Raw genomic sequence first — 18,888 nt, 5'->3', positions numbered from 1 at the left:
AAAATAGAAAAATCTTGTTAACGCTGAAGTGGCTACTGTTTTGATCCAAATATCCTGGAAATTGGTCTGACGATTTCTAGGTCAAGTTGAAATATGGGTCACCTGAGGTTGAAAACTAGGTCACACCCCCCCAAATATGGAAAAACCATGTTAACACTCTAGTGGTCACATTTTTGACTCAATTATCATCAATCTTGGTCTGGATGCTTGTCTAGGTAATTGCTCGGATGAGTTCGAACATGGGTCATCCCGGTTGAAAAGGTAGGTCAAAGGAGCTAAAAATAGAAAAATCTTGTTAACACTCTAGTGGTCACATTTTTTATTAAATTGTCATCAAACTTAGTCAGGATGCTTGTCTAGGTAATTGCTTGCATTAGTTCGAACATGGGTCATCTCGAATGAAAAACTTGGTCACAGGAGCTTAAAATAGAAAAATCTTCAAACAGAACTCAGGTTGCCATGGCAACCAAAAGAAAAAACTTAAAATATCTTCTTTTAGAAAACCGAAAGAGCTAAGGCTTAAATATTTGGCATGAAACATCATCTAGTCAGTGTCTACCAAGTTTGTTCATAAAAATGCCCTGGGGTCAAAATTGGCCCGCCACGGGGATCATTGATTTTCCTTCTTTGTATATAGTAAAAGCTTAAAAAATCCTCTTTAAAAAAAACAAAAATAGCTAGAAGCATGAAACATCTTTTTGTGGGTGTCTACCAAGTTTGTTCAAATAAAAGCCCTTGGGTAAAAATTGACCCCGACCCAGGGTGTCTTGTTTTCCCCTTTATGTATATAGTAAAATCTTAAAAAATCTTCTCCTTTAAAAACCCCAAATAGTTAGAGCTTAGATATTTATCATGAAACATCTTCTAATGGGTGTCTACCAAATTTGTTCAAATAAAAGCCCTTGGGTAAAAATTGGCGCCGCCCCGGGGGTCATTGATTTTCCTTGTATGTGTATAGTAATTTAAACTTAAAAAATCTTCTTATAAAAAACCCAAAGAGCTAAAGGTTAGATACTAAGCATGAAATATCTTCTAGTGAGTGTCTACCAAGTTTGTTCAAATAAAAGCCCTGGGATCAAAATTAGCCGCTCCGAGGGGGGGGGGGGGGTCATTGTTTTTCCCTACATATATATAGTATAAACTTATAAATTTTTTTATAAAATCCCAAAAGAGCTAGAGCTTAGATATTTATTATGAAACATCTTCTAATGGGTGTCTACTAAGTTTGTTAAAAAAAAATCCCCTGGTTTAAAATTGGCCTTGGCCCTGAGGTGCCTTTATACAGGTGAGAAAGTTTAGAGCCATCATGGCACTCTTGTTTACTCAATTATCATCAAATTTGATCAGGATGCTTGTCTAGATAATTGCTGGGATGAGTTTGAACATGGGTCATCTTGGATGAAAAAGTAGGTCACAGGAGCTAAAATTAGAAAAATCTTATTAACACTCTTAAGTGGCTACTGTTTTGATCCAAGTATCCTGGAAATTGGTCTGAATTTTTTTTTTGATGATTTCTAGGTCAAGTTCGAATATGGGTCACCTGGGGTTTAAAACTAGGTCACTCTGCTCAAATATGGATAATCCTTGTTAACACTCTAGTGGTCACATTTTTGACTCACCTGTCATGAAACTTGGTGAGAATGGTTGTATAGGTAATTGTTCGGATGAGTTTGATGGGTCTGGTGAGCGATCTAGGGCCATCATGGCCCTCTTGTTCTTAAGTACTACCTATACCAATGGCTTCATACTTCACACATTTACTTATCAACACAATGTCCATGATCTGAGCAAGTTACATAACTATTGCTTTCATTTTTACCAAGTTATTGCCCTTTTCAGCACTTAGAAAATGAGTAATTGGTTAACCTAAAACAGCAAGTTGGATATATCTTAAGTTTTATCTATACTAATAGCTTCATAATTACCACACTTACTTATTAATACAAAGTACATGATATTGCAAAGTTATATAACTGTGCCATCCATTTTTCCTAGTTATTTTCCTTTTTATCACTTTGAAAATAAGGCCATTTAAGGTTAACCTATTCGGGCAACTGTAGGGATTTCAACCAAACTTTACAGGAGCGATCAGTAGCATCCCTTCTTGTGCAAAGTACTAGCACATTCAAATGGCCGTCAGAGCTATAAATTGAAAAATTTTGTCCGGCTTTCACAGGTCAAGCTGCTGGTAGGATTTCAATGAAACTTCAAATGAGTGACCATACCTATTAAACGCCCCCTAGGGCTAAACATTTTCCAAAAGGGGGGCTATTTATTACAACACATTTTTCCTAAATCAAAAAATCACTGTAAATACATTTAGTGTTAGCAAGTGTTGGTAATAACATTAAAAAGTGTTAAGGTTTTAAAGTTCATATTATACATATTTGTGGTTACTATAAAATAAAATGGATTCTGAATGATTTGAATAATATTATGTATTTAATTCAGCACTGATGAGTAGATTGTTTTCCTTATCAAAAGGCCTTGGGGGGGGGGGGGGCTATTAGGAATTTTACGGTAGTTTTAGGAGACATTATCAATTTATGTTTTTATGACAAAAACCCTTCTAGTTCATTCATTCATTCATTCAATCAATCAATCAATCATTCAATGGCTCCAGAATGTTGCTGGGGTTCCAACCAGTAGGGTATTTATGGATTGCTTGCAATACCATGATAATTACTTGTTCACTTCATATCCAGGATGGTTTTAAGGTCTTAAACTTGCTAAAATCTTTTTGTCTTCCTTTCGTTTGGTGAAAATAGTTATAAAAAAAAAAAAGAAAAAGAATTAATGAAAAAAAAAAAAATTATTTGCAGTACTGGTCAGGAACTAGTTTCCGGAAAAGACCAGTTTTCGGACAAGTATTATAACAGCTTGATTTTGGTGATATCGATGACGATCGGTATTATATGTCATGAAGATGGGTAGTTTGATTGTTTGTGAAAATAAACTTCCTTCCCAGTTGATACATCATTAAATTTTCGTGAGGATATCTTACCTGTGTTACAAAAACAGCCTTACATCCCTTTGGGGCATGTAATTATTGCACAATGCAGACATCCCTATTAATTTTTCCTATTGAGGATGTTTTTGGGAGTTTTCATATAGACATATCGGCAAAATTAAAACTATTCTATAGAATTTCTTCAAACTTGGCATGTTGTTAGAATATGATAACAGAAACATTTTCAGCGAAAAAAAAAATTGGGGTCACAGTTCTCGTTTTTGAGTTATCTGCCCCTTATATATCTTTTTCTCTTTTTATGCTCCCCGAAAAATTTCTGGGGAGAATATAGTCGTCGGGTTGTCCGTCCGTCAGTCCGTCCGTACGTACGTCCCGAATTCGTGTCCGGCCCATAACTTTGTTATTTGAAGTCGGATTTTAAAATTATTTCACAGAAATGATCACCATATTGAGACGACGTGTCGCGCACAACATTTGGGTCGCTACCTTAAAGGTCAAGGTCACAGCATGACCTTGCAGCAAAATCGTGTCCGGTCCATAACTTCATTATTTGAAGTCGGATTTTAAAAATATTTCACAGAAATGATCACCATATTGAGACGACGTGTCGCGCGCACCATTTGGGTCGCTACCTTGAAGGTCAAGGTCACAGCATGACCTTGCAGCAAAATCGTGTCCGGTCCATAACTTTGTTATTTGAAGTTGGATTTTAAAAATATTTCACAGAAATGATCACCATATTGAATCGACGTGTTGCACGCAACATTTGGGTCGCTACCTTGAAGGTCAAGGTCACAGCATGACCTTGCAGCAAAATCGTGTCCGGTCCATAACTTTGTTATTTGAAGTTGGATTTTAAAAATATTTCACAGAAATCAGATCACCATATTGAGACGACGTGTTGCACGCAACATTTGGGTCGCTACCTTGAAGGTCAAGGTCACAGCATGACCTTGCAGCAAAACCATGTCCGGTCCATAACTTTGTTATTTGAAGTAGGATTTAAAAAATATTCCACAGAAATGATCACCATATTGAGACGATGTGTTGCGCGCAACATGTGGGTCGCTTCCTTGAAGGTCAAGGTCACAGCATGACCTTGCAGCAAAATCGTGTCCGGCCCATAACTTCGCTATTTGAAGTTAGATTTAAAAAGTATTTCACAGAAATGGTCATCATATTAAGATGACGTGTCATGCACAACATTTAAGTCGCGACCTTGAAGGTCAAGGTCACAGCATGACCTTGCAGCAAAATCATGTCCGGCCCATAACTTCCTTATTTATACCCCCGCACAACAAAGTTGTAAGGGGGGTATACTGGAATCAGATTGTCCGTCCGGCCGTCCGTCCGGCCGTCCGTCCGGCCGTCGGTTTTTTCTTGTCAGCCCAATAACTTAAGATTCCTTTGACCCTTAGTCTTCATATTTGGCATGGAGGTTAGTCATGATTAGTAGATGACCCCTATTGATTTTGAGGTCACTAGGTCAAAGGTCAAGGTCACAGGGGCCTTGACTTCAAAAAGCTTGTCCGCCCAATAACTTCAGATTCCTTTGACCTACAGTCTTCATATTTGGCATGGAGGTTAGTCATGATTAGTAGATGACCCCTATTGATTTTGAGGTCACTAGGTCAAAGGTCAAGGTCACAGGGGCCTTGACTTCAAAAAGCTTGTCCGCCCAATAACTTAAGATTCCTTTGACCTACAGTCGTCATATATGGCATGGAGGTTAGTCATGATAAGTAGATGACCCCTATTGATTTTGAGGTCACCAGGTCAAAGGTCAAGGTCACAGGGGCCTTGACTTCAAAAAGCTTGTCCGCCCAATAACTTAAGATTCCTTTGACCCACAGTCTTCATATTTGGCATGGAGGTTAGTCATGATTAGTAGATGACCCCTATTGATTTTGAGGTCACTAGGTCAAAGGTCAAGGTCACAGGGGCCTTGACTTCAAAAAGCTTGTCCGCCCAATAACTTAAGATTCCTTTGACCCACAGTCTTCATATTTTGCATGGAGGTTAGTCATGATTAGTAGATGACCCCTATTGATTTTGAGGTCACTAGGTCAAAGGTCAAGGTCACAGGGGCCTTGACTTCAAAAAGGTTGTCTGCCCAATAACTTAAGATTCCTTTGACCCACAGTCTTCATATTTGGCATGGATGTTGATCATGACTATAAGGTGACCCCTATTGATTTTGAGGTCACTGGGTCAAAGGTCAAGGTCACAGGGACCTTGACAAAAAAAGCTTTTCTTCTCAATTGCTAAAGAATGTCCTGTCCGCAATGTATTGATTTTGACATTTTCACATTTGAAGCATGTAGAATACATAACTTAGCAATGCACTGGCTTATAATATAGTAACCTCAGATTTGGCAGGGAGGTTGTCCTTGAGCTCTAAATGGCCACTGTTGATTCTGACAAAGTGGTATGCGGGGGTATTCACGCCATGATAGTGGCAGTTCTAGTTGAAGTCAGATTTTTAAACTATTTCACAGAAATGATCACCATATTAAAATGGCGTGTCATGCGCAAAATTTGGCTCGCTACCTTGAAGGTCAAGGTCACAGCATGACCTTGCAGCAAAATTGTGTCCGGCACATAACTTCATTATTTGAAGTCGGATTTTACAACTATTTCACAGAAATGATCACCACAATGAGACATTGTGTCGCGCGCAACATTTGGGTCGCTACCTTGAAGGTCAAGGTCACGGTATGACCTTGCAGCAAAATCGTGTCCGGCCCATAACTTTGTTACTGGAAGTCGGATTTAACAACTATTTCACAGAGATGATCACCATATTGAATCGACGTGTCGCATGCAACATTTGGGTCACTACCTTGAAGGTCAAGGTCACAGCATGACCTTGCAGCAAAATAATGTCAGGCGCATAACTTTGTTATTTGAAATCGGATTTTACAACTATTTCACAAAAATGATCACCATATTGAGACAATGTGTCGTGCACAATATTTGGGTTGTTTTTACACTTTGAACTTTGTCTGTGACATAACTCTGACACAACAAGAGGTATACCTTCCTGTGTCCAAAACCTATTCGGGGAGCATCACCCGGTTCAACCGGCTCTTGTTTTTCTTCTGTAATACACATGCGGATATATATAATTATGGAAAGGATTCATACTTGTACAAAACTAATGTGACAAGACAGACTGATTAAATTTATAAAAAGGAAACGTTAAGATTTGCTCAAACATTTCTTTGTTTGCTTTTAGAAAAAGTAAAAAGTCAAGCGTTGTCCCCTCCCAGCTGTGGCTCTTGTTGTGTTTTGCAGCGGAAAACGTTACCATTCATTATTACATGCTTTTCGGTAGTTTATAGAAATATATCAGTGATATAAAACTGGTAATTTCACTGTTTTGAATTTAAGCCGGGCCTTACGTTGTTTCAGTGAAATACCAGCGTACACAGTACTGGGTACCAACTTAATGACGTTGTAAATGACGTCACGTTGTATTATTATTTGGCGCGCTTTTCATTCAGTATTAGGTTCAATGTCTTTTTAAAATGTTTCTTTGCATGTAATAAAAAGAAAATTTGTTTAGTTTAGTGTAAGATCGAAATATATTTCACCTTGTGAACACCAAAAGTTCATATTTCACTCGTGGCTGCGCCACTCGTGAAATATACCTTTTGGTGCTCACTCAGTGAAATATATTCCGATCTTACACTGAACTAAACAAATATCCTCTAATATTCCCACATTTTTTTCAGACGTTATTTCATTTGTTGATTAGTTTATTATTGTTGATTAAAATATTCGGCTGCAAGAATTGTTAGTATTACCGAAAATATTGAAAATATGGTGTTTGTTATTTTTTTAATATTATTTTATTCATATACGTATTAAGTATAATGATATTGTCCTAAACAGATGATCTAAGGCCACCAAATGTTGAATAATACTTAAAAAATACCTTTAATAAAAGTAAATTTCTATGATAATTATGTCTCCCAAAATTTTTGGGAGACATATTGTTTTTGCTATCGCTGTCTGTCTGTCTGTCTGTCCAGGCTATTTAAGAGAAGTAGGGGGCCATCTTAACTGTGAAGAGAACAAAAGAGAACAATAGATTTTATTCAGTAACAATAGAATAACGGGCCATGGCCCTCTATTAAACAAAAGAAAATAACAAAAGAAATGGCCCCTTTTAAGTGGCACTTCAGGTTGTCCGTCTGTTGTCCATCCGTCAGCATTAAGCTTGTACACCCTTCACAAGTCAAACTTCTGGTGGGATTTCAACCAAACTTTACAGGAGTGATCAGTACCATCCCTAGTTGTGCACATCACCGGCACGTTCCGCTTCGCTGCACAAAATGGCCGCCAGAGCTAAAAATAGAAAAATCTTGTCCAGCCTTCACAGGTCAAACAACTGGTAGGATTTCAACTTAACTTTACAGGAGTGATCAGTACCATCCCTAAATGTGCACATCACTGGCATGTTCTGCTTCGCTGCACAAAATGGCGGCCAGAGCTATAAATAGAAAAATCTTGTGCGGCCTTCACAGATGAAACTACTGGTGGGATTTCAACCAAAATTTACAGGAGTGATCAGTACCATCCCTAGTTGTGCACAATACCGGCACATTCCACTACGCTACACAAAATGGCCATCAGAACTAAAAATAGAAAATTCTTGTCCGGCCTTCACAGGTCAAGCTACTGGTTGGATTTCAACCAAACTTTACAGGAGTGATCAGTACCATCCCTAGTTGTGCACATCACCGCCACATTCCGTTTCGCTGCACAAATGGCCGTTAGAGGTATAAATAGAAAAATGTTGTCGGCTTTCACAGGTCAAGCTTCTGGTTGGATTTCAATGAAACTTCACATGAGTGACCTTACACAGTTTTGGGAGACATATGTTTTTGTGACAAAAAACCCTTCTAGTTTAACTTTGTTTTTCAACTAATGAAAACACACAAATAGGGAATTGGTATTAAATGCTTAGAGATTATATGAAGCAATTTTTGTTGTACAGAACAAGCTAATTTTAGTAATTCATTCATAAGTGTTTTGCTTTTCTTTCCCATAGGTGCACAGAAAGGGTTTAAGTGAAGAGAAAATGCAGAAAATGGCTGTGAATTTTTCAGCTGCACCAAGTGAATGCCCCATGCATGTTGATTCCAATACTGCTCCAGTCGGTGATTGTCCAATGAGACAAGGACAAACAGACATCAACCCTGACAATATGGTTTGTAATAGGAGTGACTTTTTAGCTCTACTTTTTTTTTTGAAAAAAAAGTAGGTATTGTTATAGTCATGTTGGTGCTGCCGTTGCCATAGAAAAAGGAAAAAAGTCAAGCGTTGCCCCCGCCAGGCTCTTGTTATGCCACTGCAGCATATGCAGTGGAATATAGCGTTTTAGCATGTGCATGTGTGGGTGAAGGGCTACCAAAGTTGTTCAAATTATAGCTCTGGAAACATGTATAGACAGTGACTGTTGCTGGTAATGCCTTGAACAAATTATATCCTGATTAAACGATATATAAACTTTGAATAAGCAAATGACCAACAATAAAACATCAAATTTGAGCATAAACATAGTATATAAGACATTTAAGGCATCAGACCTGTTATCTAATCTAACCAAAATAAAACAGCATATGTGTGACCTCGCTTTACTATATAAAATGTGGCTATTTATGTTTTTGAAACCAAAACCAGAACAAACAGCACTATCGAAATTATCTCAAAACAAAAATACAAATTCTTCAAAAAGAACTTGTTTCCTAGTTTCTAAATGTCTACAAATGGATATTTTAATAAATTCAGATGTTTTATGACGGAGAGATATGATACAGCTCTTGAAAAATAAGAAAACATTGTCTATCCATTTGAAGAAAATGTAAATAAATTTTTAGCTCACCTGAGCATGCTCAGGGTGAGCTTTTAGGATCGATGATTGTCCGTTGTCCGTTCACATTTTGTTGTTAACACTCTAGCGGTCGCATTTTTGCCTCAATCATCATCAAACTTGGTCAGGATGCTTATCTAGTTGATAGCTCGGATGAGTTCGAACATGGGTCATCTCGGATGAAAAACTAGGTCACAAGAGCTAAAAATAGAAAAACCTTGTTAACACGCTAGAGGTCACATTTTTGCCTTAATCATCATCAAACTTGGTCAGGATGTTTGTCTAGGTGATAGCTCGGATGAGTTCGAACATGGGTCAACTTGGATGAAAAACTAGGTCACAGGAGCTAAAAATAGAAAAACCTTGTTAACCTTTTCCCTTATAGAAGCGAGCGCCGTCTTTTACCATTCCCTGATAGAAGGGAGAATCGACGGCTTTATCGATTACTGCATGTAAGCGAAAAATGCCGACATGCATGATCTCAATGGAAGCGACTTTCGCCGACTTCAATATTTACCTGTCCAAAAATCAACAATTTTCCCGAAAATCAGACCTGTAAATTGTGTTATCGTAAAGATCAACATTTCATGAGGGGATTCTGTGCATAAAATTATGGTGTTACTATTTAAAGTTTTTGTATAATTAGCGACCAACCAGGTGAGGGGTTTTCCTTACGTCATGCAGTTAATGAGTGCGCGGGTCAATGAAATAAATATAGAACGTATCGTAAGACAGGAACAAAAGTGTCTAAAAATAGCAACTAATGAATAAATAGTATTTATATGATCACGGGTCGTTCACGTGCCAGGCATGGTATGATGAATTTGATGTTTGTTTTGGTTTATGAGAGCTGACATGTGTATATACATGGATTAATTAACACCCTGACTAGGGGTATCTCTCTGGCCCCTGCAATAAAATATTTCCGGTAGCAGCGGCGATTTTTTTAAGAAAATGACCGACAAAGAAATATTTTAAAGTTTAGATTCTTTCATGTGCGCTATTGTTTTCATAACAGACACAGCATGGGGTCGTGTATTACACGATATGATAAAATCATATCCCATATATCATCTTTGATGTCGGCAACATGAAAATGTCGAAAAAGGCCGTGGAACTCCAGGATGTCTTTCCCTTATCATCATTTGATCTAAATTAGATCTATAAATGATAAAATTTAATTAAATTCATAATTCATGAAGAAAATATATGACCATGACAGCAGAAATTCTGAAATATTTCATTCAACAGTTATATACATGTAGTACAGAAATGACAGTTACTACAATCTAACTTGCCCATGCGACCACGTGTTTTAAGCGACTTTTGTCTTAAACGACCACTTTAAATTCCCCCCGATCATTTTCTCTCTATATTTTTAATGTATTAAGCGACTTTTGCTCAACGCGACCAGCGACCGCTAATTAGTCACCTAATTGAGAGCAATTTTTTCATTAAACGACCACTTTTACCTGTCAAGTAATTGTGTTTTTAGAGAACGCCGCCTCGTAATGTCACAAGTGTCAACAATCAAAACACAACAAATAAATGTGTGAAAATCTCTATTTTTCCAAACCGTTTTAGCGTAAGCAGTATACGCGTGACGTGTATTATCCAATAATATCAATTAAACAATGCAACGCTCCGCCCCTACTGATGTGGTGTATACGCTTCGCTTGTTGACAATTAGACTGAATTGAATTGACCTTGAACTTGATCAGCAATTAAATTAGATGTATTTTGTTTATATCGAATAAAAAATGCACGACAGAAAAAACATCCTCACTAATAGGGTTTTCGTGTTGGAGACAAGGAAAAGCAACGGAGAAGTTAAAAAAAATCTGTAAAAATGTCAAACATGTACGTAATGGATCAAAACTGTTTATTTTTTACAGATTATCGAGCGTACTAATTATTCAACATTTATATAAAAATGAATTTGTTAAACATTCCCACCGCATAAGAAAGATGTCATTTGTAAATTTTGACTTTTATGTCATGCTTTGTCTTAAGAGACCGTTTCATTAAGCGACCATTTTGGGTGTTTCCCTTGCGCGGTCGCTTAATACAAGTTTGACTGTATTATGAAATAAATTATAAAAAAAAACTAATAAAATAAATAAAATAAAAACTGAGATTTCTTTTTACTGGTATAAAAAAAGGAATTTGTTGTTATTTATTTCACTAAAAATTAATGCTGCATAAACCAAAACAAACAAAAACTCATCATTTTTGGAAAAAAAAATCTTAAAAACCTGTACACTTACACAAAAAAAGTCAAAATGGGTATCCTATAAGCCTTTTTTGCCAAGTTATGAGACATAAAAAATTAATAATAAATTAGCCATATTTCCCTAATCCCTGTAAAAGAGAGAGAAAAATTATACATCATTTTATTGTTTATAACTACTGTAATTATACTGTTATAAAGCCCACAAATATAAAATTTATACCACTGGAAAGATAATTCAAATCTCTACAAATCTTACATTGACATATATATTGTCAAACTTGTAATTAAACCACTTTACATTAGTTAAAACACATAAGTAGCCTAATTTTTCTGAAAAATGGAGAAAAAAACACCATCAAGTATATAGTTTATTACATTATAACTCATGTAGACATATTTGTATAAACCCAACAAATATGATATTTATACCATTGAAAAGGTATTTCAATTCTCTACAAACTTTTTATTGATACAAAAATTGTCAAAACACAACTTAATACTTTATTTTCCAGTTAAAGTATATAGGTATCTAATTTGACCAATTTTACCTATATTTTATCATACCCTATATGGAGATAGTGTGTGACTCCTTATCAGTAGGATATTGATTATTGATTATCTATCTGGCTACTGTATTATGGGGTGTAAAGCAGTAAATTAAGGGGGCTGTATCAGGGAAAAGGTTAACACTCTAGCGGTTACATTTTTGCATCAATCATCATCGAACTTGGTCAGGATGCTTGTCTAGGTGATAGCTCAGATGAGTTCGGACATGGGTCATCTCGGATGAAAAACTAGGTCACCGGAGCTAAAAATAGAAAAACCTTGTTAACACTCCAGCGGTCACATTTTTGCCTCAATCATCATCAAACTTGGTCAGGATGCTTATCTAGTTGATAGCTCGAATGAGTTTAAACATGGGTCATTTTGGATGAAAAACTAGGTCACAAGAGCTAAAAATAGAAAAACCATGTTAACACTCTAGCGGTCACATTTTTGTCTCAATCATCATCAAACTTGGTCAGGATGCTTGTCTAGGTGATAGCTCGGATGAGTTCGAACATGGGTCATCTCGGATGAAAAAGTAGGTCACCGGAGCTAAAAATAGAAAAACCTTGTTAACACTCTAGCGGTCACATTTTTGCATCAATCATCATCAAACTTGGTCAAGATGCTTGTCTAGGTGATAGCTTGGATGAGTTCGAACATGGGTAATCCTGGATGAAAAACTAGGTCACCGGAGCTAAAAATAGAAAAACCTTGTTAACACTCTAGCGGTCACATTTTTGCCTCAATCATCATCAAACTTGGTCAGGATGCTTGTCTAGGTGATAGCTCGGATGAGTTCGAACATGGGTCATCTCGGATGAAAAAGTAGGTCACCGGAGCTAAAAATAGAAAAACCTTGTTAACACTCTAGCGGTCACATTTTTGCCTCAATCATCATCAAACTTGGTCAGGATGCTTGTCTAGGTGATAGCTTGGATGAGTTCGAACATGGGTCATCTCAGATGAAAAACTAGGTCACCGGAGCTAAAAATAGAAAAACCTTGTTAACACTCCAGCGGTCACATTTTTGCGTCAATCATCATCAAACTTGGTCAGGATGCTTATCTAGTTGATAGCATGGATGAGTTCGAACATGGGTCATCTCGGATGAAAAAGTAGGTCACCGGAGCTAAAAATAGAAAAACCTTGTTAACACTCTAGAGGTCACAATTTTGCCTCAATTATCATCAAACTTGGTCAGGATGTTTGTCTAGGTGATAGCTTGGATGAGTTCGAACATTGGTCATCTCGGATGAAAAACTAGGTCACAGGAGCTAAAAATAGAAAAACCTTGTTAACACTCTAGAGGTCACAATTTTGCCTCAATTATCATCAAACTTGGTCAGGATGTTTGTCTAGGTGATAGCTTGGATGAGTTCGAACATGGGTCATCTTGGATTAAAAACTAGGTCACACCGCCCAAATATGGAAAAACCTTGTTAACATTCTAGTGGTCACATTTTCGACTCAATTATCATCAAACTTGGTCAGGATGCTTGTCTAGGTAATTGCTCGGATGAGTTCAAATCACATGTGAAACTAGGTCACCGGAGCTAAAAATAGAAAAATCTTGTTAACACTAGTTGCTACTGTTTTGATCCAAGTATCCTAGAAATTGGTCTGAAAGTTTGTTTTGATGATTTCTAGGTCAAGTTTGAATATGGGTCACCTGGGTAAAAAACTAGGTCACACTGCTCAAATATGGATAATCCTTGTTAACACTGTAGTGGTCACATTTTTGACTCACCTGTCATGAGATTTGGTCAGAATGCTTGTCTAGGTAATTGTATGGATGAGTTTGATGGGTCAGGTGAGCGATCTAGGGCCATCATGGCTCTCTTGTTATGCCACCGCAGCATCTGCGATGCGGTGGCATATAGCGATTCACCTGTGTGTGTGTGTTTGTTTGTTTGTTTGTGTGTGTGTTATATAGATTATATAGTGAACTTAAAAAATCTTCTTGTGAAAAACCACTAGTCCAATTTCAACCAAACTTGGCAGGATTGATCCTTGGGTGAAGGGCTTCCAAAGTTGTTCAAAGAATTTCATTCCATGCAGAAATCTGGTTGCCATGGCAACCAAAAGGAATTATAAGACTAAATTTAAAAAATCTTCTTGGAAATACCCAAAAGGCCTAGAGCTTAGATATTTTGCATAAGGCATTGTCTGGTAGACCTCTACCAAGATTGTTCAAATTATAGCCCTGGGGTCAAAATCGGCGCCGCCCCGGGGGTCATTAATTTTCACTATATGTAGATATAATAAAAACTTAAAATACCTTCTTGTAAAGACCCAAAAGGCCTAGAGCTTAGATATTTTACATAAGGCATTGTCTGGTAGACCCTAACCAAGATTGTTCAAATTATAGCCCTGGGGTCAAAATTGGCCCCGCCCCGGGGGTCATTGATTTTCACTTTATGTACATATAGTAAAAACTTAAAATACCTTCTTGTAAAGACCCAAAAGGCCTAGAGCTTAGATATTTTGCATAAGGCATTGTCTGGTAGACCTCTACCCAGATTGTTCAAATATAGCCCTGGGGTCAAAATCGGCCCGCCCTGGGGGTCATTGGTTTTCCTTATAGTAAAAACTTATAGTAAAAAAGTTTCTTCTAGCAATTGACAAATGCTAGAGGTTAGATATTTTGCATGAAACATTGTGAAGTAAACTTCTAGCAAGATTGTTCAAATTAGAGCCCTGGGGTCAAAATTGCCCCACCCCGGGGGTCATTGATTTTCAATATATACATATAGTAAAAAATCAAAAAATCTTATTGTCTGAAGGTACAAGGCTTAGAGCTTTAATATTTGTTAAATGATATCATCTTTAGGTACGCTACCAAAGTTGTTCAAATTTTGCCTCTAGTGTCAAAATTTGCCCCGCCCAAGGGGCCATAGGTTTTCCTTATATGTATATAGTAAAAACTTAAAAAATCCTCTTCTCTAAATTTACAAAGACAAGAGTTAAGATATTTTGCATGAAACATTATGTAGTGAACCTCTAGCAAGGTTGTACAAATTATAGCCCTGGGGTCAAAATTGGCCCCACCCCCCAGGGGTCATTGATTTTCACTATGTACATATATTAAAAAATTAAAAAAATCTTCTTGTCTGAAGGAACAAGGCTTAGAGCTTTGATAGTTGGTATATAATATCATCTATGGGTCCTGTACTAAAGTTGTTTTAATTATGCCCCTTGTGTTAAGATTGCCCTGCCCAAGAGGCGATAGTTTTCCTTATATGTATAAAGTAATAACTTAAAAATTCTTCTTCTCTGAATTGAAAAATCTTCTTCTCTGAATTGACAAAGGCTAGAGGTTAAATATATGGCATGAGACTTTGCAAAGTGAACCTTTACCCAGATTGTTCAAATTATAGCCCTGGGGTCATAATTGGTTTTCCCCGGGTGTCATTGATTTTCATTATGTACATAAGCTACAGCTTAGATATTTGACTTGAAATGTTGTTTGGTGGACTGTATCAAGATTGTTTTGAATTAAACCCTTGGGTCCAAAATTTTGCCTTGCCCAATGGGACAGTGACCTACTTTCTTGTCCTTTGATGTACAGCGATGAAATTTTGACCATGTGCACAGTTTTAGTTGTAAAATTGAACTTTGATATCAGGTGACCTAGATTTTGATGATGTGACCTACTTTCTTGTCGTTTGATGTACAGCTATGAAATTTGAACCATGTGCACAGATTAAATCATTAAGATGTAAAGTGAACTTTGATTTCAGCTGACCTAGATTTTGACAAAGTGTCTTACTGTGTTGTCCTTTGATGTAGTCATGAAATTTAGGCTGTGTGAAATATGACCTTCACCACCAAATTCACTAGACTCGAGTGCATTGATATATTCCTACTCTGATCTTTTATTGAGTTAACAACAGATTTAACCACTAATCTCATAATAAGAATAAGATTGGTCAGGGATCTATGCATTATGACAATCTTCAAAATTGTATAGAAACAAAAAAATCTGTTCCTACACTACTATTTAGTGTTGTATTAATGCGGTGGCATAGCATTTTTCTCAAATGCAATCTTGTTTATGTTTTGCAACAAAGCCAGAAGTTTAGAATTGGTCCTGAAGTGTAAAGCTGATAAATTATGTGAATGTTTTCATGTACTTGTGTATTTATTGACGACTTGCAAAATAAATTGTGTCATTCCTCAGTAAATCATGCGTCTTAAGACTCAGTTGCTTTGCAGAAGCAGAATGAAGCAGACGCTTTTATGTGTCAGAAATAGTGTCAGGTTCACTTAAGGTGTATTTATGCTCATCCTCCATCATTAAAGCTAAAAAGTCACCATTATGTCTGTTACAATGTAAGTGCGTCTTAAAACACCCTAAGGTATAAGGTGCATGTTATACTTACAGGGCCAAAAAACCCTTCTTTGCAGAGGCCGAATATAGGCTACTTCCCCAACCAAACTAGCCTCTTTTTTTCCCCAGTTTGGTCTTCAAAATTCCCCAGTCTTTTGAAATTTCCCATAGAATTTAGAATAAAGTTAAATGATGGACTTGGTGTTGAATTAAGGTCTTTTACTGCCTTATTTGTATTTCCCAGTGCTTTTTGTTTTTCTATTTTGAAGACCTTGTTAAAAGTTTGTGTTAAATTTGAGACCCCTTTTCCCAAAGTATGCCAAAATTACGCATATTTTCCCCAAGAAAAAGGCTGAGGCCCCTTCCCCAAAAATGGTGTTTTGGCCCTGACTTAAAGTCAGCAAGATAACTTGTTCAGTTGAATAATAATAAAACTAATGTCAGAAATAATGAATAGGTTAATGTTTATTAGTCCCCTACCGGCTTATCCGGAGGGGACTTTAGGTTTACCGTCTGTCTGTCTGTCAGTGTGTCCGTCCACAAAATTGGATCCCGCGATAACGCAAAAAGTAGTACTGAAAATATTTTTATAAAACTTGATATATAGATAAATGGCAGTATGGAGATTATGTATGTCTTTTTCCTTTCTGGTTGCTATGGCAACAAATAGACTGAATTTCAAGATTCAGTGGGGGGGCATTTAGATTTACCCTTGTCCGTCCGTCTGTCCGTCCGTTCTCTTTTTAGCTCACCTGTCACAAAGTGACAGGGTGAGCTTTTGTGATCGCTTTTTGTCCGGCGTCCGTCCGTCCGTAAACTTTTACTTTAAATGACATCTCCTGATAAACCACTAAGCCAATTTCATCCAAACTTCACAGGAATGTTCCTTTGGTGGTCACCTGTAAAAATTGTTCAAAGAATTTAATTCCATGCAGAACTCTGGTTACCATGCCAACCGAAAGAAAAAACTTTAAATATCTTCTTTTAAAAACCCCAAAGAGCTAGAGTTTAGATATTAAGCATGAAACATTTTCTAGTAAGTGTCTACAAAGTTTGTTCAAATAAAAGCCCTGGGGTCAAAACTGGCCCCGCCCCAGGGGTGTCATTGTTTTTATATGCCCGAAAGAATTTCGGGCATATCATGTTTTACCCCCTGGGGTCTGTCAGTCCGTCTGTTAGCAATTTGGTTTCCAGAGCATAACTTGAGTTCCATTTGGCCAACAATATTCAAACTTCATAGGTTGATTGTCCATATTGGGTAGAAGACCCCTATTGATTTTGGGGTCACAAAGTCAAAGGTCAAGGTCACTATGACCTTAAAACTGAAAACAGTTTCCGGAGAATAACTTAAGTCCCATTTGCCCCACAGTGTTCAAACTTCATAGGATGATTGTCCATATAAGGTAGAAGACCCCCATTGATTTTGGGGTCACAAGGTCAAGTTCACTATTACTTTAAAACTGAAAACAATTTCCGGAGCATAACTTAAGTTCAATTTGGCCCACAGTGTTCAAACTTCATAGGATGATTGTCCATATTGGGTAGAAGACCATTATTGGTTTTGGGGTCACAAGGTCAAAGGTCAAGGTCACTTTTACCATAAAACTGAAAACAGTTTCGGGAGCATAACTTCAGTTCCATTTGGCCCACAGTGTTCAAACTTCATAGGATGATTGTCTATATTGGGCAGAAGACCCCTCTTGATTTTTGGGTCACAAGGTCAAAGGTCAAGATCACTATTACTTTGAAATTGAAAACAGTTTCTTGAGCATAACTTAAGTTCCATTCAGCCCACAATATTCAAATTTCATAGGATGATTGTCCATATTAGGTAGAAGACCCCAATTGATTTTGGGGTCACAAGGTCAAAGGTCAAGGTCACTATTACCTTAAAACTGAAAACAGTTTCCGGGGCATAACTTAAGTTCCATTTGGACCACAATATTCAAACTTCATAGGAGGATTGTTATTTGAAGGAGGTAATACTTTATTTAATTCCAATGTCTTACAAATGCTTCATCTTTACTAAAAAAAAAATCACTTTCGGGCATATAATGCTCCGCCTAGCGGTGCTCTTGTTAACTATATGTGTATAGTAAAAGCTTAAAAAATCTTCTTTTAAAAAACCCAATGAGCTAGAGCTTAGATGTTTAGCATGAAACATCTTCTAATGGGTGTCTACCAAGTTTGTTCAAATAAAAGCCCTTGGGTTAAAATTGGCCCTGCTGGGGGGGGGGGCAGGAGAGGTGGGTGAGGTCATTGTTTTTCACTATATGTGTGTAGTAAAAACTTAACATCATGAAACATCTTCTAATGGGTGTCTTCCAAGTGTGTTCAAATAAAAGCCCTGGGGTTTAAACTGGCCCGGCTCCGGGGGCCTATATACAGGTGAGCGACCTCAGGGCCATCATGGCCCTCTTGTTGTGTTGCCCATAGCTCCAAAAGTAATTGACCTAGAGTCATGAAACCTTACAGGAATGTTGATCAGCATGTGGTTGTGCACCTGGGTATTTTCATGTGGATATTTCTAGTATTTTTAGAGTTATTTCCCTTGACTTAGTAAAAGTTTCCAATATTCAACTTGTGTTGCTTGTAACTCAAAAAATATTTGACCTGTAGGCAGAAAAGTTTACAAGAATGTTGGTCAGCATGTGTAGTTGTGCACCTTGGTGTTTTCTTTTGGATTTATTCAGTATTTGTAGTATTTGCCCTTTACTTAATAAAAGATTTTTAGTTTTCAAGTTGAGCATATGAAGCCAAAAAAAAAATTTGACCTAGAGACACAAGATTGACAAATCGGTGGAGTGTGGGGGCACCCGTGTCCTATTGACCAGTTCTTGTTTACGCTTTTTCACTATAAGTTCTTAAGGTATAACCCTATTTACTCTATACTTTAAATATAAGTTTCTGGTCATCAACCACAT

The 18,888-nt window shown here is 37.1% G+C and overlaps 1 protein-coding gene across 1 annotated transcript in view; it reads left to right on the top strand.

Moving 5' to 3' along the window:
* LOC132724343 (holocytochrome c-type synthase-like) overlaps positions 1 to 18,888 on the top strand; it is a 95,513-nt gene that overhangs the window by 14,710 nt on the left and 61,915 nt on the right. Inside the window, exon 2 of the mRNA XM_060709184.1 lies at positions 8,031 to 8,189. Coding sequence (XP_060565167.1) covers positions 8,031 to 8,189 — 159 coding nt within the window. The remainder of the gene's footprint in view (positions 1 to 8,030; positions 8,190 to 18,888) is intronic.

Source organism: Ruditapes philippinarum, unplaced genomic scaffold (assembly GCF_026571515.1).
Source record: "Ruditapes philippinarum isolate M1 unplaced genomic scaffold, ASM2657151v2 ctg440_1_1_1_1, whole genome shotgun sequence".
Taxonomy (NCBI): Eukaryota; Metazoa; Mollusca; class Bivalvia; order Venerida; family Veneridae; genus Ruditapes; species Ruditapes philippinarum.
The sequence above is the reverse complement of the archived record's forward strand: the minus strand, read 5'-3'. Positions and strand labels throughout refer to the sequence as shown.